Below are 26781 nucleotides of genomic sequence, written 5' to 3' on the forward strand. Positions count from 1 at the left end.
CAGTGAGGGGGGGGGACGGGCCGGCGCTCAGTGAGGGGGGAGGACGGGCCGGCGCTCAGTGAGGGAGGGAGGACGGGGCCGGCGCTCAGTGAGGGAGGGAGGACGGGCCGGCGCTCAGTGAGGGAGGGAGGACGGGCCGGCGCTCAGTGAGGGGGGGGAGGACGGGCTGGCGTTCAGTGAGGGGGGAGGACGGGTCGGCGTTCAGTGAGGGGAGGAGGACGGGCCGGCGCTCAGTGAGGGGGGAGGACGGGCCGGCGTTCAGTGAGGGGGGGAGGACAGGTCGACGTTCAGTGAGGGGGGGGAGGCAGATCTGTGGCCCCGGACTTGCACCGCTGCGCAGATCTGTGGCCCCGGACTTGCACCGCTGTGGCCCCGGACTTGCACCGCTGCGCAGATCTGTGGCCCCGGACTTACACCGCCTGCGGCTCCTTGAACTTCCCCACTTGCTGGATGTGATACATCAGGTCTCCTCCGTTCACGTACTCCATGACGAAGTACAGCCGGTCCTAGGACAGAGCGGAGAGCGTGAGAGACCGCGGCCGCTGCCCCCGCCGTCCGCCCCCCGTGCCCACCGTCCGCCCCTTACCACAGTCTGGAAGCAGGAGTGCAGCAGGGTGAGGAAGGGCGGCTTGTCCAGCAGCGCCAGCACCCGCTTCTCCACCATGGTGCACTCCACGTCGTCGTCCTGGATCACCACGTCCTTCTTCAGGATCTTGATGGCGTAAAGCTCGTCCGTTCCCTTTCTCTCCGCTAACATCACCTGTGAAGAATAGGGGGCTCGTCACAAGACCCCAATACACAGGGTCAACACTCGTGGCACAATGCAGCCGACATGTTCATCCGACCACCTAAAATCCATCACCACCCCTTATAGGAGGATCACACATCCCACATCTTAGGTAGCTGACCCCGCCCCCGAGTTACCTCCCCCGGGTAACCTCCCTCACTCCTGAGTAACTTCCCCGCCCCTTAGTTACCTCCCCTGCCCCTGGGTAACCTCCCCCGCACCCGGGTAACCTCCCTCACTCCTGAGTAACTTCCTCGCCCCTTAGTTACCTCCCCCGCCCCTGGGTAACCTCCCCCGCACCTGGGTAACTTCCCAGCCCCTGGTTAACCTCCCTTGCCCCTTAGTTACCTCCCCGCCCCTGGGTAACCTCCCCCGCCCCTGGGTAACCTCCCCCGCCCCTGGGTAACCTCCCCCTCCCCTGGGTACCCTCCCCCGGGCAACCTCCCCCACCTCTGGTTAACCTCCCTCGCTTCTTAGTTACCTCCCATGCCCCTGGGTAACCTCCCATGCCCCTGGGTAACCTCCCCCGCCCCTGGGCAACCTCCCCCGCCCCTGGGCAACCTCCCCCGCCCCTGGGTAACCTCCCCCGGGCAACCTCCCCCACCCCTGGTTAACCTCCCTCGCTTCTTAGTTACCTCCCATGCCCCTGGGTAACCTCCCATGCCCCTGGGTAACCTCCCATGCCCCTGGGTAACCTCCCATGCCCCTGGGTAACCTCCCTCGCCCCTGGGCAACCTCCCCCGCCCCTGGGCAACCTCCCCCGCCCCTGGGGAACCTCCCCCACCCCTGGGCAACCTCCCCCACCCCTGGGCAACCTCCCCAGCCCCCTCGGGTTACCTCCCTCGCCCCCTCGAGTAACCTCCCCCGACCCCGAGTAACCTCCCCCGCCCCCCCGGGTAACCTCCCCCGCTCCCCCCGGGATAATTCCCCGCCCCCCCGGGTTACCTCCGCCGCCCCCTCGGGTTACCTCCGCCGCCCCCTCGGGTTACCTCCGCCGCCCCCTCGGGTTACCTCCGCCGCCCCCTCGGGTTACCTCCGCCGCCCCCTCGGGTTACCTCCGCCGCCCCCTCGGGTTACCTCCCCGCCCCCCGGGTTACCTCCCCGCCCCTCGGGTTACCTCCGCCGCCCCCTCGGGTTACCTCCGCCGCCCCCTCGGGTTACCTCCCCGCCCCCCGGGTTACCTCCCCGCCCCCCGGGTTACCTCTGCCGCCCCCTCGGGTTACCTCCCCGCCCCCTGGGTTACCTCCCCCTCCGGTTACCTCCCCCTCCCCCTCGGGTTACCTCCCTGCCCCTCGGGTTACCTCCCCTGCCCCCTGGGTTACCTCCCCCTCCCCCTCGGGTTACCTCCCCTGCCCCCTGGGTTACCTCCCCTGCCCCCTGGGTTACCTCCCCCGCCCCCTCGGGTTACCTCCCCGCCCACCGGGTTACCTCCCCGCCCCCTGGGTTACCTCCCCCTCCCCCTCGGGTTACCTCCCTGCCCCTCGGGTTACCTCCCCTGCCCCCTGGGTTACCTCCCCCGCCCCCTCGGGTTACCTCCCCGCCCACCGGGTTACCTCCCCGCCCCCTGGGTTACCTCCCCCTCCCCCTCGGGTTACCTCCCTGCCCCTCGGGTTACCTCCCCTGCCCCCTGGGTTACCTCCCCTGCCCACCGGGTTACCTCCCCGCCCCCTGGGTTACCTCCCCCTCCCCCTCGGGTTACCTCCCCGCCCACCGGGTTACCTCCCCGCCCCCTCGGGTTACCTCCCCTGCCCCCTGGGTTACCTCCCCCGCCCCCTCGGGTTACCTCCCCGCCCCCCGGGTATGCTCCGCACCTTTCCGAAGCTCCCCTTGCCGAGCACCATGAGGAAGGTGAAGTCGGTGAGTTTGACGCTGTCGACGTTATTGGAGGGGACGTACGGCTTGCGCTCCTCGGCCGGGCTGATCACCTTGTTTCCCGCGGGACCCAGTTTGGCTTTCTGGAAAAAAAAGAGACAAAGCATCAGCGGGAGCGGCGGCACTGCCATCATCTGTGTGGGGGGCTCATACAAGCATTCCTGGAGCCGGGGGAACCCCACCACAAGGTGCTGCCCCATCAATCAGCAGAAGCCCTGTGCCCCCATCGCATCCATGCACTGAGCCCCCCATGCAGTTTAGTAGTTGTTACCGCTGACCTTCCCGATCACATGACCACAGCTCCGCCATCTTATATTTAACCCTGAAGTGGCCGGTGAATGGACACGTGTAAACAGCGGCTCCCCCTATTGGTGGGAAGGTGTTCTGCGAGCTGGCTGTGATGGGGTTAAGAGCGGCTGGAGGAAACATGGCTGCGGAAATCTCTCATTATATCAGGAAAGTCAGGCAGAAGGAGGAACAGAATCCTGCCCGGGTGACAGGAGTAATAACTGAGGGCTCGGAGACATCCTCTGCCTCCTGCGGAGAACAAGACGCCACGTGCACCAGCCATATACAAACACCGTCTACAGGCAGCTCATGGGGGTGAAAGACAGTACCACGCCATCTAGTGCCCGCTGCCTAATGCAGGACCTCTGCTGCCCCCTAGTGCCTCTCTATCTGTACTGAAGGACCTCTGCTGCCCCCTAGTGCCCGCGGCCTCTCTATCTGTACTGCAGGACCTCTGCTGACCCCTAGTGCCCTCGGCCTCTCTATCTGTACTGCAGGACCTCTGCTGCCCCTCTATCTGTATTGCAGGACCTCTGCTGCCCCCTAGTGCCCGCAATCTCTCTATCTGTACTGCAGGACCTCTGCTGCCCCCTAGTGCCCTCGACCTCTCTATCTGTACTGCAGGACCTCTGCTGCCCCCTAGTGCCCGCGGCCTCTCTATCTGTACTGCAGGACCTCTGCTGCCCCCTAGTGCCCTCGGCCTCTCTATCTGTACTGTAGGACCTCTGCTGCCCCCTAGTGCCCGCGGCCTCTCTATCTGTACTGCAGGACCTCTGCTGCCCCCTAGTGCCCTCGGCCTCTCTATCTGTACTGCAGGACCTCTGCTGCCCCCTAGTGCCCACTGCCTCTCCATCTGTACTGCAGGACCTCTGCTGACCCCTAGTGCCCACTGCCTCTCCATCTGTACTGCAGGACCTCAGCTGACCCCTAGTGTCCTCGGCCTCTCTATCTGTACTGCAGGACCTCTGCTGCCCCTCTATCTGTACTGCAGGACCTCTGCTGCCCCCTAGTGCCCGCAGCCTCTCTATCTGTACTGCAGGACCTCTGCTGCCCCCTAGTGCCCGCGGCCTCTCTATCTGTATTGCAGGACCTCTGCTGCCCCCTAGTGCCCGCGGCCTCTCTATCTGTACTGCAGGACCTCTGCTGCCCCCTAGTGCCCGCTGTCTCTCTATCTGTACTGCAGGACCTCTGCTGCCCCCTAGTGCCCGCAGCCTCTCTATCTGTACTGCAGGACCTCTGCTGCCCCCTTGTGCCCGCAGCCTCTCTATCTGTACTGCAGGACCTCTGCAGCCCCCTAGTGCCCGCAGCCTCTCTATCTGTACTGCAGGACCTCTGCTGCCCCCTAGTGCCAGCAGCCTCTCTATCTGTACTGCAGGACCTCTGCTGCCCCCTCGTGCCCGCAGCCTCTTTATCTGTACTGCAGGACCTCTGCAGCCCCCTAGTGCCCGCAGCCTCTCTATCTGTACTGCAGGACCTCTGCTGCCCCCTAGTGCCCGCTGTCTCTCTATCTGTACTGCAGGACCTCTGCTGCCCCCTAGTGCCCATTGCCTAATGCATGACCTCTGCTGCCCCCTAGTGCCCGCAGCCTCTCTATCTGTACTGCAGGACCTCTGCTGCCCCCTAGTGCCCGCAGCCTCTCTATCTGTACTGCAGGACCTCTGCTGCCCCCTAGTGCCCGCAGCCTCTCTATCTGTACTGCAGGACCTCTGCTGCCCCCTAGTGCCCGCAGCCTCTCTATCTGTACTGCAGGACCTCTGCTGCCCCCTAGTGCCCGCAGTCTCTCTATCTGTACTGCAGGACCTCTGCTGCCCCCTAGTGCCCGCGGCCTCTCTATCTGTACTGCAGGACCTCTGCTGCCCCCTAGTGCCCGCTGTCTCTCTATCTGTACTGCAGGACCTCTGCTGCCCCCTAGTGCCCGCTGCCTCCCTATCTGTACTGCAGAACCTCTGCTGCCCCCTAGTGCCCACAGCCCCTCTATCTGTACTGCAGGACCTCTGCTGCCCCCTAGTGCCCATTGCCTAATGCATGACCTCTGCTGCCCCCTAGTGCCCGCAGCCTCTCTATCTGTACTGCAGGACCTCTGCTGCCCCCTAGTGCCTGCAGCCTCTCCATCTGTACTGCAGGACCTCTGCTGCCCCCTAGTGCCCGCAGTCTCTCTATCTGTACTGCAGGACCTCTGCTGCCCCCTAGTGCCCTCGACCTCTCTATCTGTACTGCAGGACCTCTGCTGCCCCCTAGTGCCCTCGACCTCTCTATCTGTATTGCAGGACCTCTGCTGCCCCCTAGTGCCCGCGGCCTCTCTATCTGTACTGCAGGACCTCTGCTGCCCCTTAGTGCCCGCTGTCTCTCTATCTGTACTGCAGGACCTCTGCTGCCCCCTAGTGCCCGCTGCCTCCCTATCTGTGCTGCAGGACCTCTGCTGCCCCCTAGTGCCCTCGGCCTCTCAACTGTACTGCAGGACCTCTGCTGCCCCCTAGTGCCCGCAGCCCATCTGTACTGCAGGACCTCTGCTGCCCCCTAGTGCCCGCAGCCTCTCAATCTGTACTGCAGGACCTCTGCTGCCCCCTAGTGCCCGCAGCCCCTCTATCTGTACTGCAGGACCTCTGCTGCCCCCTAGTGCCCACTATCTGTATTGCAGGACCTCTGCTGCCCCCTAGTCCCCGCTGCCTCCCTATCTGTACTGCAGGACCTCTGCTGCCCCCTAGTGCCCTCGGCCTCTCTATCTGTACTGCAGGACCTCTGCTGCCCCCTAGTGCCCTCGGCCTCTCTATCTGTACTGCAGGACCTCTGCTGCCCCCTAGTGCCCGCAGCCTCTCTATCTGTACTGCAGGACCTCTGCTGCCCCCTAGTGCCCGCAGCCTCACTATCTGTACTGCAGGCCCTCTGCTGCCCCCTTGTGCCCGCTGCCTGAAGGAAGAGTATTAGGAACAGTGCTCTCCTCTCCTCCACTCTCTGCTGCCCCCGAGTGGAGGAAACATAGAATAACACAATACAGTGGAGACTACTTGGTCTATTGCTCTCTGTTAGCGGCCACCCGAAGGAGGGTAATAAAGTATAAGAAAACCCGTAGGTTGTGAGTAAAAAGGCTGCTCCAATGTATCGATCGATGTAATCCAGGCACTGATACATTGTAACAAACCATCAGGTCAGGAGAGTTATGCAGCTGGGCACGCGGGCTGACAACGCCTCAATAGCTGTTAGTTGTCAGCAGCCATTACTATCCTTTGCCGGAAGCGGAGTCGTGTTATACATGCGAGCGGCCGGTTATACTGAGCGGTGGAAAGTGCGGAGGTCTCCACCATGGAGAATCCCCCTGACAACAGGTCTGACAACCTGAAAGCAGGGTATGGGGGCGGCACCTGTCTGCCGGACTCCTCCCACATCTGGACACACCAATCTTCACGTCTTACTGTGAGGTGACCCTTAAAGAGAATCTGACCCCAGAATGGGACTTCAGGGGTTAATCAATACACAGGATATTCCTGGAGCAAGTTCTCTTTAAGATCAGCCTCATCTATGGCGGCTACGGCAAGCAGAAGAGCAGCACTCGTAAAAAAAAGTTCTGAGGGTCACAGCAGCACTCGTAAAAAAAAGGTCTGAGGGTCACAGCAGCACTCGTAAAAAAGGGCCGAGGGTCACAGCAGCACTCGTAAAAAAGGGCCGAGGGTCACAGCAGCACTCGTAAAAAAGGGCCGAGGGTCACAGCAGCACTCGTAAAAAAGGGCCGAGGGTCACAGCAGCACTCGTAAAAAAGGCCCGAGGGTCACAGCAGCACTCCTAAAAAAAGGGCCGAGGGTCACAGCAGCACTCGTAAAAAAGGGCCGAGGGTCACAGCAGCACTGAAAGGAAAGGGTCATTCAGGGTCACAGCAAAACTCGTAGAGAAGGGTCAGGGGTCACAGCAGCACTCGTAGAGAAGAGTCATTTCAGGGTCACAGAAGCACTCGTAAAAAAAGGGCCGAGGGTCACAGCAGCTCTCGTATGGAAAGGGTCATTCAGGGTCACAGCAAAACTCGTACAGAAGGGTCGGGGGATACAGCAAAAGTCGTAGAGAAGGGTCGGGGTCACAGCAGCACTGAAAGGAAATGGTCATTCAGGGTCACAGCAAAACTTGTAGAGTAGGGTCGGGGGTCACAGCAGCACTCGTAGAGAAGGATCATTCAGGGTCACAGCAGCACTTGTATGGAAACTGTCATTCAGGGTCACAGCAAAACTCATAGAGAAGGGTCGGGGGTCACAGCAGCACTCGTAGAGAAGGGTCAGGGGTCACAGCAGCACTCGTAAAGAAGGGTCGGGGGTCACAGCAGCACTTCTACAGAAGGGTAGGGGGTCACAGCAGCAGTCATACAGAAGAGTCATTCAGGGTCACAGTCACACTTGTAGAAATGGGTCGGGGGTCACAGCAGCACTCGTATGGAAAGGGTCACTGCAGAACTCGTAGAGAAGAGTCATTTCAGGGTCACAGCAGCACTCGTAAAAAAAGGGCCGAGGGTCACAGCAGCTCTCGTATGGAAAGGGTCATTCAGGGTCACAGCAAAACTCGTACAGAAGGGTCGGGGGATACAGCAAAAGTCGTAGAGAAGGGTCGGGGTCACAGCAGCACTGAAAGGAAATGGTCATTCAGGGTCACAGCAAAACTTGTAGAGTAGGGTCGGGGGTCACAGCAGCACTCGTAGAGAAGGATCATTCAGGGTCACAGCAGCACTTGTATGGAAACTGTCATTCAGGGTCACAGCAAAACTCGTAGAGAAGGGTCGGGGGTCACAGCAGCACTCGTAGAGAAGGGTCGGGGGTCACAGCAGCACTCGTAAAGAAGGGTCGGGGGTCACAGCAGCACTCGTAGAGAAGGGTCGGGGGTCACAGCAGCACTCGTACAGAAGGGTCGGGGGTCACAGCAGCACTTCTACAGAAGGGTAGGGGGTCACAGCAGCAGTCGTACAGAAGAGTCATTCAGGGTCACAGTCACACTTGTAGAAATGGGTCGGGGTCACAGCAGCACTCGTATGGAAAGGGTCACTGCAGAACTCGTAGAGAAGGGTCGGGGGTCACAGCAGCACTCATAGAGAAGGGTGGGGGGTCACAGCAGCACTCGTAGAGAAGGGTCGGGGGTCACAGCAGCACTCGCAGAGAAGGGTCCGGGGTCACAGCAGCACTCGCAGAGAAGGGTCCGGGGTCACAGCAGCACTCGTAGAGAAGGGTCCGGGGTCACAGCAGCACTCGTACAGAAGGGTCGGGGGTCAAAGCAGCACTCGTACAGAAGGGTCGGGGGTCACAGCAGCACTCGTAGAGAAGGGTGGGGGGTCACAGCAGCACTCATAGAGAAGGGTGGGGGGTCACAGCAGCACTCGTAGAGAAGGGTCGGGGGTCACAGCAGCACTCGCAGAGAAGGGTCCGGGGTCACAGCAGCACTCGCAGAGAAGGGTCCGGGGTCACAGCAGCACTCGTAGAGAAGGGTCCGGGGTCACAGCAGCACTCGTACAGAAGGGTCGGGGGTCAAAGCAGCACTCGTACAGAAGGGTCGGGGGTCACAGCAGCACTCGTAGAGAAGGGTAGGGGGTCACAGCAGCACTCATAGAGAAGGGTCAGGAGTCACAGCAGCACTCGTAGAGAAGGGTCAGGAGTCACATCAGCACTCGTACAGAAGGGTTGGGGGGTCACAGCAGCACTTGTATGGAAACTGTCATTCAGGGTCACAGCAAAACTCGTAGAGAAGGGTCGGGGGTCACAGCAGCACTCGTAGAGAAGGGTCGGGGGTCACAGCAGCACTCGTAGAGAAGGGTCGGGGGTCACAGCAGCACTCGTAAAGAAGGGTCGGGGGTCACAGCAGCACTCGTAAAGAAGGGTCGGGGGTCACAGCAGCACTCGTAGAGAAAGGTCGGGGGTCACAGCAGCACTCGTACAGAAGGGTCGGGGGTCACAGCAGCACTTCTACAGAAGGGTAGGGGGTCACAGCAGCAGTCATACAGAAGAGTCATTCAGGGTCACAGTCACACTTGTAGAAATGGGTCGGGGGTCACAGCAGCACTCGTATGGAAAGGGTCACTGCAGAACTCGTAGAGAAGAGTCATTTCAGGGTCACAGCAGCACTCGTAAAAAAAGGGCCGAGGGTCACAGCAGCTCTCGTATGGAAAGGGTCATTCAGGGTCACAGCAAAACTCGTACAGAAGGGTCGGGGGATACAGCAAAAGTCGTAGAGAAGGGTCGGGGTCACAGCAGCACTGAAAGGAAATGGTCATTCAGGGTCACAGCAAAACTTGTAGAGTAGGGTCGGGGGTCACAGCAGCACTCGTAGAGAAGGATCATTCAGGGTCACAGCAGCACTTGTATGGAAACTGTCATTCAGGGTCACAGCAAAACTCGTAGAGAAGGGTCGGGGGTCACAGCAGCACTCGTAGAGAAGGGTCAGGGGTCACAGCAGCACTCGTAAAGAAGGGTCGGGGGGTCACAGCAGCACTCGTAGAGAAGGGTCGGGGGTCACAGCAGCACTCGTACAGAAGGGTCGGGGGTCACAGCAGCACTTCTACAGAAGGGTAGGGGGTCACAGCAGCAGTCGTACAGAAGAGTCATTCAGGGTCACAGTCACACTTGTAGAAATAGGTCGGGGGTCACAGCAGCACTCGCATGGAAAGGGTCACTGCAGAATTCGTAGAGAAGGGTCGGGGGTCACAGCAGCACTCGTAGAGAAGGGTGGGGGGTCACAGCAGCACTCGTAGAGAAGGGTGGGGGGGTCACAGCAGCACTCGTAGAGAAGGGTCGGGGGTCACAGCAGCACTCGCAGAGAAGGGTCCGGGGTCACAGCAGCACTCGCAGAGAAGGGTCCGGGGTCACAGCAGCACTCGCAGAGAAGGGTCCGGGGTCACAGCAGCACTCGTAGAGAAGGGTCCGGGGTCACAGCAGCACTCGTAAAGAAGGGTCGGGGGTCACAGCAGCACTTCTACAGAAGGGTAGGGGGTCACAGCAGCAGTCATACAGAAGAGTCATTCAGGGTCACAGTCACACTTGTAGAAATGGGTCGGGGGTCACAGCAGCACTCGTATGGAAAGGGTCACTGCAGAACTCGTAGAGAAGAGTCATTTCAGGGTCACAGCAGCACTCGTAAAGAAGGGTCGGGGGTCACAGCAGCACTTCTACAGAAGGGTAGGGGGTCACAGCAGCAGTCGTACAGAAGAGTCATTCAGGGTCACAGTCACACTTGTAGAAATAGGTCGGGGGTCACAGCAGCACTCGCATGGAAAGGGTCACTGCAGAATTCGTAGAGAAGGGTCGGGGGTCACAGCAGCACTCGTAGAGAAGGGTGGGGGGTCACAGCAGCACTCGTAGAGAAGGGTGGGGGGGTCACAGCAGCACTCGTAGAGAAGGGTCGGGGGTCACAGCAGCACTCGCAGAGAAGGGTCCGGGGTCACAGCAGCACTCGCAGAGAAGGGTCCGGGGTCACAGCAGCACTCGCAGAGAAGGGTCCGGGGTCACAGCAGCACTCGTAGAGAAGGGTCCGGGGTCACAGCAGCACTCGTACAGAAGGGTCGGGGGTCAAAGCAGCACTCGTACAGAAGGGTCGGGGGTCACAGCAGCACTCGTAGAGAAGGGTCGGGGGTCACAGCAGCACTCATAGAGAAGGGTCAGGAGTCACAGCAGCACTCGTAGAGAAGGGTCAGGAGTCACAGCAGCACTCGTACAGAAGGGTTGGGGGGTCACAGCAGCACTTGTATGGAAACTGTCATTCAGAGTCACAGCAAAACTCGTAGAGAAGGGTCGGGGGTCACAGCAGCACTCGTAGAGAAGGGTCGGGGGTCACAGCAGCACTCGTAGAGAAGGGTCGGGGGTCACAGCAGCACTCGTAGAGAAGGGTCGGGGGTCACAGCAGCACTCGTAAAGAAGGGTCGGGGGTCACAGCAGCACTCGTAGAGAAAGGTCGGGGGTCACAGCAGCACTCGTACAGAAGGGTCGGGGGTCACAGCAGCACTTCTACAGAAGGGTAGGGGGTCACAGCAGCAGTCGTACAGAAGAGTCATTCAGGGTCACAGTCACACTTGTAGAAATGGGTCGGGGGTCACAGCAGCACTCGTATGGAAAGGGTCACTGCAGAACTCGTAGAGAAGGGTCGGGGGTCACAGCAGCACTCGTAGAGAAGGGTCGGGGTCACAGCAGCACTCGCAGAGAAGGGTCCGGGGTCACAGCAGCACTCGCAGAGAAGGGTCCGGGGTCACAGCAGCACTCGCAGAGAAGGGTCCGGGGTCACAGCAGCACTCGTACAGAAGGGTCGGGGGTCAAAGCAGCACTCGTACAGAAGGGTCGGGGGTCACAGCAGCACTCGTAGAGAAGGGTCGGGGGTCACAGCAGCACTCGTAGAGAAGGGTCGGGGGTCACAGCAGCACTCGTAGAGAAGGGTCGGGGGTCACAGCAGCACTCACAGAGAAGGGTCGGGGGTCACAGCAGCACTCGCAGAGAAGGGTCCGGGGTCACAGCAGCACTCGCAGAGAAGGGTCCGGGGTCACAGCAGCACTCGTAGAGAAGGGTCCGGGGTCACAGCAGCACTCGTACAGAAGGGTCGGGGGTCAAAGCAGCACTCGTACAGAAGGGTCGGGGGTCACAGCAGCACTCGTAGAGAAGGGTCGGGGGTCACAGCAGCACTCATAGAGAAGGGTCAGGAGTCACAGCAGCACTCGTAGAGAAGGGTCAGGAGTCACAGCAGCACTCGTACAGAAGGGTTGGGGGGTCACAGCAGCACTTGTATGGAAACTGTCATTCAGGGTCACAGCAAAACTCGTAGAGAAGGGTGGGGGGTCACAGCAGCACTCGTAGAGAAGGGTCGGGGGTCACAGCAGCACTCGTAGAGAAGGGTCGGGGGTCACAGCAGCACTCGTAAAGAAGGGTCGGGGGTCACAGCAGCACTCGTAGAGAAGGGTCGGGGGTCACAGCAGCACTCGTACAGAAGGGTCGGGGGTCACAGCAGCACTCGTACAGAAGGGTAGGGGGTCACAGCAGCAGTCGTACAGAAGAGTCATTCAGGGTCACAGTCACACTTGTAGAAATGGGTCGGGGGTCACAGCAGCACTCGTATGGAAAGGGTCACTGCAGAACTCGTAGAGAAGGGTCGGGGGTCACAGCAGCACTCGTAGAGAAGGGTCGGGGGTCACAGCAGCACTCGTAGAGAAGGGTCGGGGGTCACAGCAGCACTCGCAGAGAAGGGTCCGGGGTCACAGCAGCACTCGCAGAGAAGGGTCCGGGGTCACAGCAGCACTCGCAGAGAAGGGTCCAGGGTCACAGCAGCACTCGCAGAGAAGGGTCGGGGGTCAAAGCAGCACACATACAGAAGGGTCGGGGGTCACAGCAGCACTCGTAGAGAAGGGTCGGGGGTCACAGCAGCACTCAGAGAAGGGTCAGGAGTCACAGCAGCACTCGTAGAGAAGGGTCAGGAGTCACAGCAGCACTCGTACAGAAGGAATGGGGTTCACAGCAGCACTTGTAGAGAAAGTTCATTCAAAGTCAAGTAACACTCGTAGAAATGGGTCGAGGGTCACAGCAGTACTTGTACAGAAGGGTCGGGGGTCACAGCAGCACTCCTACAGAAGGGTCGGGGGTCACAGCAGCACACGTAGTAAAGGGTCATTCAGGGTCACAGCAGCACTTGTAAAAAAAAAATGGGCCGAGGGTATAGAATCATAGAATCATAGAGTTGGAAGGGACCTCCTGGGTCATCTGGTCCAACCCCCTGCTCAAAGCAGGATTCACTAGATCATCTCAGACAGATGTCTGTCCAGCCTCTGTTTGAAGACGTCCATTGAAGGGGAACTCACCACCTCTCGTGGCAGCCTGTTCCACTCATTAATCACCCTAACTGTCAAAAAGTTTTTTCTAATATCTAATCTGTGTCTCCTCCCATTTAGTTTCATCCCATTGCTTCTAGTCTTTCCTTGTGCAAATGAGAATAAAGATGATCCTTCTACAATGTGACAGCCCTTGACATATTTGTAGACAGCTATTAAGTCTCCTCTCAGTCTTCTTTTTTGCAAACTAAACATTTCCAAATCCTGCAACCGTTCCTCATAGGACATGGTTTGCAGACCAGTCACCATTCTGGTCGCTCTTCTCTGAACTTGTTCCAGTTTGTCAATGTCTTTTTTAAAATGTGGTGCCCAAAACTGTACACAGCAGGACTCGTAAAAAAGGGTCGAGGGTCACAGCAGCACTCGTAAAAAAGGGTCGAGGGTCACAGCAGCACTCGTAAAAAAGGGTCGAGGGTCACAGCAGCACTCGTAAAAAAGGGTCGAGGGTCACAGCAGCACTCGTAAAAAAGGGTCGAGGGTCACAGCAGCACTCGTAAAAAAGGGTCGAGGGTCACAGCAGCACTCGTAAAAAAGGGTCGAGGGTCACAGCAGCACTCGTAAAAAAGGGTCGAGGGTCACAGCAGCACTCGTAAAAAAGGGCCGAGGGGTCACAGCAGCACTCGTAAAAAAGGGCCGAGGGTCACAGCAGCACTCGTAAAAAAGGGCCGAGGGTCACAGCAGCACTCGTAAAAAAGGGCCGAGGGTCACAGCAGCACTCGTAAAAAGGACCGAGGGTCACAGCAGCACTCGTAAAAAAGGGCCGAGGGTCACAGCAGCACTCGTAAAAAAGGGCCGAGGGTCACAGCAGCACTCGTAAAAAAAGGGCCGAGGGTCACAGCAGCACTCGTAAAAAAGGGCCGAGGGTCACAGCAGCACTCGTAAAAAAGGGCCGAGGGTCACAGCAGCACTCGTAAAAAAGGGCCGAGGGTCACAGCAGCACTCGTAAAAAAGGGTCGAGGGTCACAGCAGCACTAGTAAAAAAGGTCAGAGGGTCACAGCAGCACTCATATGGAAGGGGTCATTCAGGTTCACAGCAGCACTCGTATGGAAGGGGTCATTCAGGGTCACAGCAGCACTCGTATGGAAGGGGTCATTCAGGGTCACAGCAGCACTCGTATGGAAGGGGTCATTCAGGGTCACAGCAGCACTCGTATGGAAGGGGTCATTCAGGGTCACAGCAGCACTCGTAGAGAAGGGTCGGGGGTCACAGCAGACGTGTTATTTGGAAGGCATGCAAGCCATCTTACTTCCATCGCTAGGACGCACCTTATCCTGCGCCGGCCTTTTGCCCTGTAACCATAGGGAGAGAATCTAGATTTTATTCCTCCGAGATCATCTTAAAGGAGAACTCTACCTGCGTGACACAGTGCACACAGCAAACCTTACCTGTCACCTCTGGAAATCCTGCCCCCCAAACTCTATAATGAATGCGCCCCCAAATATGAAGACTGATGGTGAGAACAGTGCAGTGTGCGTCAATTATCACTGCCCCCCCGGCTGTAATAATACAGGATACATTATATACAGGTCTGCGCCTCGTCTATCAGCCGCCGTCCTGCAGAGATCTCACAAATCAATCAACTATGGAGTCTGAAGGTGGAAAATTCCTTCAATTAGATGTTTTTTTTGCCTGAAGACAGAAGAGAAGATTTGTGGAGCATTAATAATGACGGCGGCGGGAGGATAATCATCATGGCGGCTCCTTCATACAGGAAGAGAAACCATCTGAAATCACTGACTCCATAAAGAGGGGACTTACCCCCTCTGGTGATAGATTCAATGAACTGCAGCACGGGATCTGCTATGGAAGATACTGCATGTATGAGCGGCTGTATGATGTCTGGCTGTAGGTATGAGCGGCTGTATGATGTCTGGCTGTAGGTATGAGCGGCTGTATGATGTCTGGCTGTAGGTATGAGCGGCTGTATGATATCTGGCTGTAGGTATGAGCGGCTGAATGATATCTGGCTGTAGGTATGAGCGGCTGTATGATGTCTGGCTGTAGGTACGAGCGGCTGTATGATATCTGGCTGTATGTATGAGCGGCTGTATGTATGAGTAGCTCTATGATGTCTGGCTGTAGGTATGAGCGGCTGAATGATATCTGGCTGTAGGTATGAGCAGCTGTATGATGTCTGGCTGTAGGTATGAGCAGCTGTATGATATTTGGCTGTAGGTATGAGCGGCTGTATGTGTGAGCGGCTGTATGATGTCTGGCTGTATGTATGAGCGGCTGTATGATATCTGACTGTATGCAAGAGCGGCTGTATGATGTCTGGCTGTAGGTATGAGCGGCTGTATGATGTCTGGCTGTATGTATGAGCGGCTGTATGATATCTGGCTGTATGTATGAGCGGCTGTATGATATCTGGCTGTATGTATGAGCGGCTGTATGATATCTGACTGTAGGTATGAGCGGCTGTATGATATCTGACTGTATGCAAGAGCGGCTGTATGATGTCTGGCTGTAGGTATGAGCGGCTGTATGATGTCTGGCTGTAGGTATGAGCGGCTGAATGATATCTGGCTGTAGGTATGAGCGGCTGTATGATATCTGGCTGTAGGTATGAGCGGCTGTATGATATCTGACTGTATGTAAGAGCGGCTGTATGATGTCTGGCTGTAGGTACGAGCGGCTGAATGATATCTGGCTGTAGGTACGAGCGGCTGTATGACATCTGGCTGTAGGTATGAGCGGCTGTATGATGTCTGGCTGTAGGTATGAGCGGATGTATGATGTCTGGCTGTAGGTATGAGCGGCTGTATGATGTCTGGCTGTATGTATGAGCGGCTGTATGATGTCTGGCTGTATGTATGAGCGGCTGTATGACGTCTGGCTGTATGTATGAGCGGCTGTATAACGTCTGGCTGTATGTATGAGCGGCTGTATGATATCTGACTGTATGCAAGAGCGGCTGTATGATGTCTGGCTGTAGGTATGAGCGGCTGTATGATGTCTGGCTGTAGGTATGAGCGGCTGAATGATATCTGGCTGTAGGTATGAGCGGCTGTATGATGTCAGGCTGAATGTATGAGTAGCTGTATGATGTCTGGCTGTAGGTATGAGCGGCTGAATGATATCTGGCTGTAGGTATGAGCAGCTGTATGATGTCTGGCTGTAGGTATGAGCAGCTGTATGATATCTGGCTGTAGGTATGAGCGGCTGTATGTGTGAGCGGCTGTATGATGTCTGGCTGTATGTATGAGCGGCTGTATGATGTCTGGCTGTATGTATGAGCGGCTGTATGATGTCTGGCTGTATGTATGAGCGGCTGTATGATGTCTGGCTGTAAGTATGAGCGTCTGTATGATGTCTGGCTGTAGGTATGAGCGTCTGTATGATGTCTGGCTGTATGTATGAGCGGCTGTATGATGTCTGGCTGTATGTATGAGCGGCTGTATGATATCTGGCTGTATGTATGAGCGGCTGTATGATATCTGGCTGTATGTATGAGCGGCTGTATGATATCTGGCTGTATGTATGAGCGGCTGTATGATATCTGACTGTAGGTATGAGCGGCTGTATGATATCTGACTGTATGCAAGAGCGGCTGTATGATGTCTGGCTGTAGGTATGAGCGGCTGTATGATGTCTGGCTGTAGGTATGAGCGGCTGAATGATATCTGGCTGTAGGTATGAGCGGCTGTATGATATCTGGCTGTAGGTATGAGCGGCTGTATGATATCTGACTGTATGTAAGAGCGGCTGTATGATGTCTGGCTGTAGGTACGAGCGGCTGAATGATATCTGGCTGTAGGTACGAGCGGCTGTATGACATCTGGCTGTAGGTATGAGCGGCTGTATGATATCTGGCTGTAGGTATGAGCGGCTGAATGATATCTGGCTGTAGGTATGAGCGGCTGTATGATGTCTGGCTGTAGGTATGAGCGGCTGTATGATGTCAGGCTGTATGTATGAGTAGCTGTATGATGTCTGGCTGTAGGTATGAGCGGCTGAATGATATCTGGCTGTAGGTATGAGCAGCTGTATGATGTCTGGCTGTAGGTATGAGCAGCTGTATGATATCTGGCTGTAGGTATGAGCGGCTGTATGTGTGAGCGGCTGTATGATGTCTGGCTGTATGTATGAGCGGCTGTATGATGTCTGGCTGTATGTATGAGCGGCTGTATGATGTCTGGCTGTATGTATGAGCGGCTGTATGATGTCTGGCTGTAAGTATGAGCGTCTGTATGATGTCTGGCTGTAGGTATGAGCGTCTGTATGATGTCTGGCTGTATGTATGAGCGGCTGTATGATGTCTGGCTGTATGTATGAGCGGCTGTATGATGTCTGGCTGTATGTATGAGCGGCTGTATGATATCTGGCTGTATGTATGAGCGGCTGTATGATATCTGGCTGTATGTATGAGCGGCTGTATGATATCTGACTGTAGGTATGAGCGGCTGTATGATATCTGACTGTATGCAAGAGCGGCTGTATGATGTCTGGCTGTAGGTATGAGCGGCTGTATGATGTCTGGCTGTAGGTATGAGCGGCTGAATGATATCTGGCTGTAGGTATGAGCGGCTGTATGATATCTGGCTGTAGGTATGAGCGGCTGTATGATATCTGACTGTATGTAAGAGCGGCTGTATGATGTCTGGCTGTAGGTACGAGCGGCTGAATGATATCTGGCTGTAGGTACGAGCGGCTGTATGACATCTGGCTGTAGGTATGAGCGGCTGTATGATGTCTGGCTGTAGGTATGAGCGGATGTATGATGTCTGGCTGTAGGTATGAGCGGCTGTATGATGTCTGGCTGTATGTATGAGCGGCTGTATGATGTCTGGCTGTATGTATGAGCGGCTGTATGACGTCTGGCTGTATGTATGAGCGGCTGTATGACGTCTGGCTGTAGGTATGAGCGGCTGTATGATATCTGACTGTATGTAAGAGCGGCTGTATGATGTCTGGCTGTAGGTACGAGCGGCTGAATGATATCTGGCTGTAGGTACGAGCGGCTGTATGACATCTGGCTGTAGGTATGAGCGGCTGTATGATGTCTGGCTGTAGGTATGAGCGGATGTATGATGTCTGGCTGTAGGTATGAGCGGCTGTATGATGTCTGGCTGTATGTATGAGCGGCTGTATGACGTCTGGCTGTATGTATGAGCGGCTGTATGACGTCTGGCTGTAGGTATGAGCGGCTGTATGATATCTGGCTGTAGGTATGAGCGGCTGTATGATATCTGGCTGTAGGTGTGAGCGGCTGTATGATATCTGGCTGTATGTATGAGCGGCTGTAGGTATGAGCGTCTGTATGATGTCTGGCTGTATGTATGAGCGGTTGTATGATGTCTGGCTGTATATTATGAGCGGCTGTATGATGTCTGGCTGTATGTATGAGCGGCTATATGAGGTCTGGCTGTAGGTATGAGCGGCTGTATGATGTCTGGCTGTAGGTATGAGCGGATGTATGATGTCTGGCTTTAGGTATGAGCGGCTGTATGATGTCTGGCTGTATGTATGAGCGGCTGTATGATGTCTGGCTGTATGTATGAGCGGCTGTATGACGTCTGGCTGTAGGTATGAGCGGCTGTATGACGTCTGGCTGTAGGTATGAGCGGCTGTATGATATCTGGCTGTAAGTATGAGCGGCTGTATGATATCTGGCTGTAGGTGTGAGCGGCTGTATGATATCTGGCTGTATGTATGAGCGGCTGTATGACGTCTGGCTGTATGTATGAGCGGCTGTATGATGTCTGGCTGTATGTATGAGCGGCTGTATGATGTCTGGCTGTATGTATGAGCGGCTGTATGACGTCTGGCTCTATGTATGAGCGGCTGTATGACGTCTGGCTGTAGGTATGAGCGGCTGTATGATATCTGGCTGTAGGTATGAGCGGCTGTATGATATCTGGCTGTAGGTGTGAGCGGCTGTATGATATCTGGCTGTATGTATGAGCGGCTGTAGGTATGAGCGTCTGTATGATGTCTGGCTGTAGGTATGAGCGGCTGTATCATGTCTGGCTGTATGTATGAGCGGCTGTATGATGTCTGGCTGTAGGTATGAGCGTCTGTATGATGTCTGGCTGTAGGTATGAGCGTCTGTATGATGTCTGGCTGTAGGTATGAGCGGCTGTATGATGTCTGGCTGTAGGTAAGAGCGGCTGTATGATGTCTGGCTGTAGGTATGAGCGGCTGTATGATGTCTGGCTGTATGTATGAGCGGCTGTATGATGTCTGGCTGTATGTATGAGCGGCTGTATGATATTTGGCTGTATGTATGAGCGGCTGTATGGTATATGGCTGTAGGTATGAGCGGCTGTATGATGTCTGGCTGTAGGTATGAGCGGCTGTATGATGTCTGGCTGTATGTATGAGCGGCTGTATGATATCTGGCTGTAGGTATGAGCGGCTGTATGATATCTGGCTGTAGGTATGAGAGGCTGTATGATATCTGGCTGTAGGTATGAGCGGCTGTATGATGTCTGGCTGTATGTATGAGCGGCTGTATGATGTCTGGCTGTATGTATGAGCGGCTGTATGATGTCTGGCTGTATGTATGAGCGGCTGTATGATATCAGGCTGTAGGTATGAGCGGCTGTATGATGTCTGGCTGTAGGTATGAGAGGCTGTATGATGTCTGGCTGTAGGTATGAGCGGCTGTATGATGTCTGGCTGTAGGTATGAGCGGCTGTATGATGTCTGGCTGTAGGTATGAGCGGCTGTATGATGTCTGGCTGTAGGTATGAGCGGCTGTATGATGTCTGGCTGTAGGTATGAGCGGCTGTATGATGTCTGGCTGTAGGTATGAGCGGCTGTATGATGTCTGGCTGTAGGTATGAGCGGCTGTATGATGTCTGGATGTATGTATGAGCAGCTGTATGATGTCTGGCTGTATGTATGAAAGGCTATAAGATATCTGGCTGTATGTATGAGCGGCTGTATGATGTCTGGCTGTATGTATGAGCGGCTATATGATATCTGGCTGTATGTATGAGCAGCTGTATGATGTATGGCTGTAGGTATGAGCGGCTGTATGATGTCTGGCTGTAGGTATGAGCGGCTGTATGATGTCTGGCTGCAGGTATGAGCGGCTGTATATCTGGCTGTAGGTAAGAGCGGCTGTATGATGTCTGGCTGTAGGTAAGAGCGGCTGTATGATGTCTGGCTGTAGGTATGAGCGGCTGTCTGATATCTGGCTGTATGTATGAGCGGCTGTATGACGTCTGGCTGTATGTATGAGCGGCTGTATGACGTCTGGCTGTAGGTATGAGCGGCTGTATGACATCTGGCTGTAGGTATGAGCGGCTGTATGATATCTGGCTGTAGGTATGAGCGGCTTTATGATATCTGGCTGTATGTATGAGCGGCTGTAGGTATGAGCGTCTGTATGATGTCTGGCTGTAGGTATGAGCGGCTGTATGATGTCTGGCTGTAGGTATGAGCGGCTGTATGATGTCTGGCTGTAGGTATGAGCGGCTGTATGATGTCTGGCTGTAGGAATGAGCGTCTGTATGATGTCTGGCTGTAGGTATGAGCGGCTGTATGATGTCTGGCTGTATGTATGAGCGGCTGTATGATGTCTGGCTGTATGTATGAGCGGCTGTATGATGTCTGGCTGTATGTATGAGCGGCTGTATGATATCTGGCTGCATGTATGAGCGGCTGTATGATGTCTGGCTGTATGTATGAGCGGCTGTATGATGTCAGGCTGTATGTATGAGCGGCTGTATGATATCTGGCTGTAGGTATGAGTAGCGGCTGTATGATGTCTGGCTGTAGGTATGAGTAGCGGCTGTATGATGTCTGGCTGTAGGTATGAGCGGCTGTATGATTTCTTGCTTTATGTATGAGCGGCTGTATGATATCTGGCTGTATGTATGAGCGGCTGTATGATATCAGGCTGTAGGTATGAGCGGCTGTATGATATCTGGCTGTAGGTATGAGCAGATGTATGATGGACGACTGTATGTATGATAGGGTGTATGATGTACGCCTGTATGTATGATAGGGTGTATGATGTCTGGCTGTAGGTATGAGCGGCTGTATGATGTCAGGCTGTAGGTATGAGCGTCTGGATGATGTCTGGATGTATGTATGAGCAGCTGTATGATGTCTGGCTGTATGTATGAAAGGCTATATGATATCTGGCTGTATGTATGAGCGGCTGTATGATGTCTGGCTGTATGTATGAGCGGCTGTATGATGTCTGGCTGTATGTATGAGCGGCTATATGATATCTGGCTGTATGTATGAGCAGCTGTATGATATCTGGCTGTATGTATGAGCAGCTGTATGATGTATGGCTGTAGGTATGAGCGGCTGTATGATGTCTGGCTGTAGGTATGAGCGGCTGTATGATGTCTGGCTGCAGGTATGAGCGGCTGTATGATATCTGGCTGTAGGTATGAGCGGCTGTATGATGTCTGGCTGTAGGTAAGAGCGGCTGTATGATGTCTGGCTGTAGGTATGAGCGGCTGTCTGATATCTGGCTGTATGTATGAGCGACTGTTTGATGTCTGGCTGTATGTATGAGCGGCTGTATGATGTCTGGCTGTATGTATGAGCGGCTGTATGATATATGGCTGCATGTATGAGCGGCTGTATGATGTCTGGCTGTATGTATGAGCGGCTGTATGATGTCAGGCTGTATGTATGAGCAGCTGTATGATATCTGGCTGTATGTATGAGTGGCTGTATGATATCTGGCTGTATGTATGAGCGGCTGTATGATGTCTGGCTGTAGGTATGAGTAGCGGCTGTATGATGTCTGGGTGTATGTATGAGCGGCTGTATGATATCTGGCTGTATGTATGAGCGGCTGTATGATGTCTGGCTGTAGGTATGAGCGGCTGTATGTTATCAGGCTGTAGGTATGAGCGGCTGTATGATATCTGGCTGTAGGTATGAGCAGATGTATGATGGACGCCTGTTTGTATGATAGCGTGTATGATGTACGCCTGTATGTATGATATGGTGTATGATGTCTGGCTGTAGGTATGAGCAGATGTATGATGAACACCTGTATGTATGAGCGGCTGTATGATGTCTGGCTGTATGTATGAGCGGCTGTATGATATCTGGCTGTATGTATGAGCGGCTGTATGATATCTGGCTGTAGGTATGAGCGGCTTTATGTATGAGCGGCTGTATGTATGAGCGGCTCTATGATATCTGGCTGTAGGTATGAGCGGCTGTATGATGTCTGGCTGTAGGTATGAGTGGCTGTATGATGTCTGGCTGTATGTATGAGCGGCTGTATGATATCTGGCTGTAGGTATGAGCGACTGTATGATGTCTGGCTGTATGTATGAGCGGCTGTATGATATCTGGCTGTAGGTATGAGCGGCTGTATGATATCTGGCTGTAGGTATGAGCGGCTGCATGATATCTGGCTGTAGGTATGAGCGGCTGTATGATATCTGGCTGTAGGTATCAGCGGCTGCATGATATCTGGCTGTAGGTATCAGTGGCTGTATGATGTCTGGCTGTAGGTATGAGCGGCTGTATGATGTCTGGCTGTAGGTATGAGCGGCTGTATGATGTCTGGCTGTAGGTATGAGCGGATGTATGATGTCTGGCTGTAGGTATGAGCGGCTGTATGATGTCTGGCTGTAGGTATGAGCGGCTGTATGATGTCTGGCTGTAGGTATGAGCGGCTGTATGATGTCTGGCTGTAGGTATGAGCGGTTGTATGATGTCTGGCTGTAGGTATGAGCGGCTGTATGATGTCTGGCTGTATGTATGAGCGGCTGTATGATGTCTGGCTGTAGTTATGAGCGGCTGTATGATGTCTGGCTGTAGATATGAGCGGCTGTATGATATATGGCGGTAGGTATGAGCGGCTGTATGATATCTGGCTGTAGGTATGAGCGGCTGTATGATATCTGGCTGTAGGTATGAGCGGCTGTATGATATCTGGCTGTAGGTATGAGCGGCTGTATGATATCTGGCTGTAGGTATGAGCGGCTGTATGATATCTGGCTGTAGGTATGAGCGGCTGTTTGATATCTGGCTGTAGGTATGAGCGGCTGTATGATATATGGCGGTAGGTATGAGCGGCTGTATGATATCTGGCTCTATGTATGAGCGGCTGTATGATATCTGGCAGTATGTATGAGCGGCTGTATGATATCTGGCAGTATGTATGAGCGGCTGTATGATGTCTGGCTGTAGGTATGAGCTTCTGTATGATATCTGGCTGTAGGTATGAGCGGCTGTATGATATCTGGCTGTAGGTATGAGCGGCTGTATGATATCTGGCTGTAGGTATGAGCTTCTGTATGATGTCTGGCTGTATGTATGAGCGGCTGTATGATATCTGGCTGTATGTATGAGCGGCTGTATGATGTCTGGCTGTAGGTATGAGCGGCTGTATGATATCTGGCTGTATGTATGAGCGGCTGTATGATATATGGCTGTAGGTATGAGCGGTTGTATGATGTCTGGCTGTAGGTATGAGCGGCTTTATGATGTCTGGCTGTATGTATGAGCGGCTGTATGATGTCTGGCTGTATGAATGAGCGGCTGTATGATATCTGGCTGTATGTATGAGCGGCTGTATGATGTCTGGCTGTATGTATGAGCGGCTGTATGATATCTGGCTGTAGGTATGAGGAGCGGCTGTATGATATCTGGCTGTAGGTATGAGCGGCTGTATGATATCTAGCTGTAGGTATGAGCGTCTGTATGATATATGGCTGTAGGTATGAAAGGCTGTATGATGTCTGGCTGTAGGTATGAGCGGCTGTATGATGTCTGGCTGTATGTATGAGCGGCTGTATGATATCTGGCTGTAGGCATGAGCGGCTGTATGATATCTGGCTGTAGGTATGAGCGGCTGTATGATGTCTGGCTGTAGGTATGAGCGGCTGTATGATGTCTGGCTGTATGTATAAGAGGGTGTATGATGTCTGGCTGTATGTATGAGCGGCTGTATGACGTCTGGTTGTAGGTATGAGCGGCTGTATGACGTCTGGCTGTAGGTATGAGCGGCTGTATGACGTCTGGCTGTAGGTATGAGCTTCTGTATGATGTCTGGCTGTATGTATGAGCGGCTGTATGATATCTGGCTGTATGTATGAGCGGCTGCATGATATCTGGCTGTAGGTATGAGCAGCTGTATGAGGTCAGGCTGTAGGTATGAGCAGCTGTATGATGTCTGGCTGTATGTATGAGCAGCTGTATGTATGAGCGGCTGTATGATGTCAGGCTGTATGTATGAGCGGCTGTATGATGTCTGGCTGTATGTATGAGCGGCTGTATGATGTCTGGCTGTATGTATGAGCGGCTGTATGATGTCTGGCTGTATGTATGAGCGGCTGTATGATGTCAGGCTGTATGTATGAGCGGCTGTATGATATCTGGCTGTATGTATGAGCGGCTGTATGATATCTGGCTGTAGGTATGAGTAGCGGCTGTATGATGTCTGGCTGTAGGTATGAGTAGCGGCTGTATGATGTCTGGCTGTAGGTATGAGCGGCTGTATGATTTCTTGCTTTATGTATGAGCGGCTGTATGATATCTGGCTGTATGTATGAGCGGCTGTATGATATCAGGCTGTAGGTATGAGCGGCTGTATGATATCTGGCTGTAGGTATGAGCAGATGTATGATGGACGCCTGTATGTATGATAGGGTGTATGATGTACGCCTGTATGTATGATAGGGTGTATGATGTCTGGCTGTAGGTATGAGCGGCTGTATGATGTCAGGCTGTAGGTATGAGCGTCTGGATGATGTCTGGATGTATGTATGAGCAGCTGTATGATGTCTGGCTGTATGTATGAAAGGCTATATGATATCTGGCTGTATGTATGAGCGGCTGTATGATGTCTGGCTGTATGCATGAGCGGCTGTATGATGTCTGGCTGTATGTATGAGCGGCTATATGATATCTGGCTGTATGTATGAGCAGCTGTATGATGTATGGCTGTAGGTATGAGCGGCTGTATGATGTCTGGCTGTAGGTATGAGCGGCTGTATGATGTCTGGCTGCAGGTATGAGCGGCTGTATGATATCTGGCTGTAGGTATGAGCGGCTGTATGATGTCTGGCTGTAGGTAAGAGCGGCTGTATGATGTCTGGCTGTAGGTATGAGCGGCTGTCTGATGTCTGGCTGTATGTATGAGCGACTGTATGATGTCTGGCTGTATGTATGAGCGGCTGTATGATGTCTGGCTGTATGTATGAGCGGCTGTATGATATATGGCTGCATGTATGAGCGGCTGTATGATGTCTGGCTGTATGTATGAGCGGCTGTATGATGTCAGGCTGTATGTATGAGCAGCTGTATGATATCTGGCTGTTTGTATGAGCGGCTGTATGATATCTGGCTGTATGTATGAGCGGCTGTATGATGTCTGGCTGTAGGTATGAGTAGCGGCTGTATGATGTCTGGCTGTATGTATGAGCGGCTGTATGATATCTGGCTGTATGTATGAGCGGCTGTATGATGTCTGGCTGTAGGTATGAGCGGCTGTATGATATCAGGCTGTATGTATGAGCGGCTGTATGATATCTGGCTGTAGGTATGAGCAGATGTATGATGGATGCCTGTATGTATGATAGCGTGTATGATGTACGCCTGTATGTATGATAGGGTGTATGATGTCTGGCTGTAGGTATGAGCAGATGTATGATGAACACCTGTATGTATGAGCGGCTGTATGATGTCTGGCTGTATGTATGAGCGGCTGTATGATATCTGGCTGTATGTATGAGCGGCTGTATGATATCTGGCTGTAGGTATGAGCGGCTTTATGTATGAGCGGCTGTATGTATGAGCGGCTCTATGATATCTGGCTGTAGGTATGAGCGGCTGTAGGATGTCTGGCTGTAGGTATGAGTGGCTGTATGTTGTCTGGCTGTATGTATGAGCGGCTGTATGATATCTGGCTGTAGGTATGAGCGACTGTATGATGTCTGGCTGTATGTATGAGCGGCTGTATGATATCTGGCTGTAGGTATGAGCGGCTGTATGATATCTGGCTGTAGGTATGAGCGGCTGCATGATATCTGGCTGTAGGTATGAGCGGCTGTATGATATCTGGCTGTAGGTATCAGCGGCTGCATGATATCTGGCTGTAGGTATCAGTGGCTGTATGATGTCTGGCTGTATGTATGAGCGGCTGTATGATGTCTGGCTGTAGGTATGAGCGGCTGTATGATGTCTGGCTGTAGGTATGAGCGGATGTATGATGTCTGGCTGTAGGTATGAGCGGCTGTATGATGTCTGGCTGTAGGTATGAGCAGCTGTATGATGTCTGGCTGTAGGTATGAGCGGTTGTATGATGTCTGGCTGTAGGTATGAGCGGCTGTATGATGTCTGGCTGTATGTATGAGCGGCTGTATGTATGAGCGGCTGTATGATGTCTGGCTGTAGTTATGAGCGGCTGTATGATGTCTGGCTGTAGATATGAGCGGCTGTATGATATATGGCGGTAGGTATGAGCGGCTGTATGATATCTGGCTGTAGGTATGAGCGGCTGTATGATATCTGGCTGTAGGTATGAGCGGCTGTATGATATCTGGCTGTAGGTATGAGCGGCTGTATGATATCTGGCTGTAGGTATGAGCGGCTGTATGATATCTGGCTGTAGGTATGAGCGGCTGTTTGATATCTGGCTGTAGGTATGAGCGGCTGTATGATATCTGGCTGTAGGTATGAGCGGCTGTATGATATATGGCGGTAGGTATGAGCGGCTGTATGATATCTGGCTCTATGTATGAGCGGCTGTATGATATCTGGCAGTATGTATGAGCGGCTGTATGATATCTGGCAGTATGTATGAGCGGCTGTATGATGTCTGGCTGTAGGTATGAGCTTCTGTATGATATCTGGCTGTAGGTATGAGCGGCTGTATGATATCTGGCTGTAGGTATGAGCTTCTGTATTATGTCTGGCTGTATGTATGAGCGGCTGTATGATATCTGGCTGTATGTATGAGCGGCTGTATGATGTCTGGCTGTAGGTATGAGCGGCTGTATGATATCTGGCTGTATGTATGAGCGGCTGTATGATATATGGCTGTAGGTATGAGCGGTTGTATGATGTCTGGCTGTA

At 54.0% G+C, this 26781-nt stretch overlaps 1 protein-coding gene across 1 annotated transcript; it reads right to left on the reverse strand.

Moving 5' to 3' along the window:
* Positions 1 to 414: 414 nt before the first annotated feature.
* LOC141250762 (protein kinase C alpha type-like) lies at positions 415 to 14081 on the reverse strand (the record flags this gene model as incomplete). Its single annotated transcript, XM_073670088.1, has 4 exons — positions 415 to 506; positions 587 to 760; positions 2599 to 2742; positions 14037 to 14081. Coding segments are annotated over 4 exons (455 nt in total), but the record flags the coding sequence as incomplete, so codon positions are not given.
* Positions 14082 to 26781: the final 12700 nt, after the last annotated feature.

The sequence above is a fragment of the Phyllobates terribilis genome, unplaced genomic scaffold, assembly GCF_046119375.1.
Source record: "Phyllobates terribilis strain yellow unplaced genomic scaffold, ASM4611937v1 Scaffold_6107__1_contigs__length_46840, whole genome shotgun sequence".
Taxonomy (NCBI): domain Eukaryota; kingdom Metazoa; phylum Chordata; class Amphibia; order Anura; family Dendrobatidae; genus Phyllobates; species Phyllobates terribilis.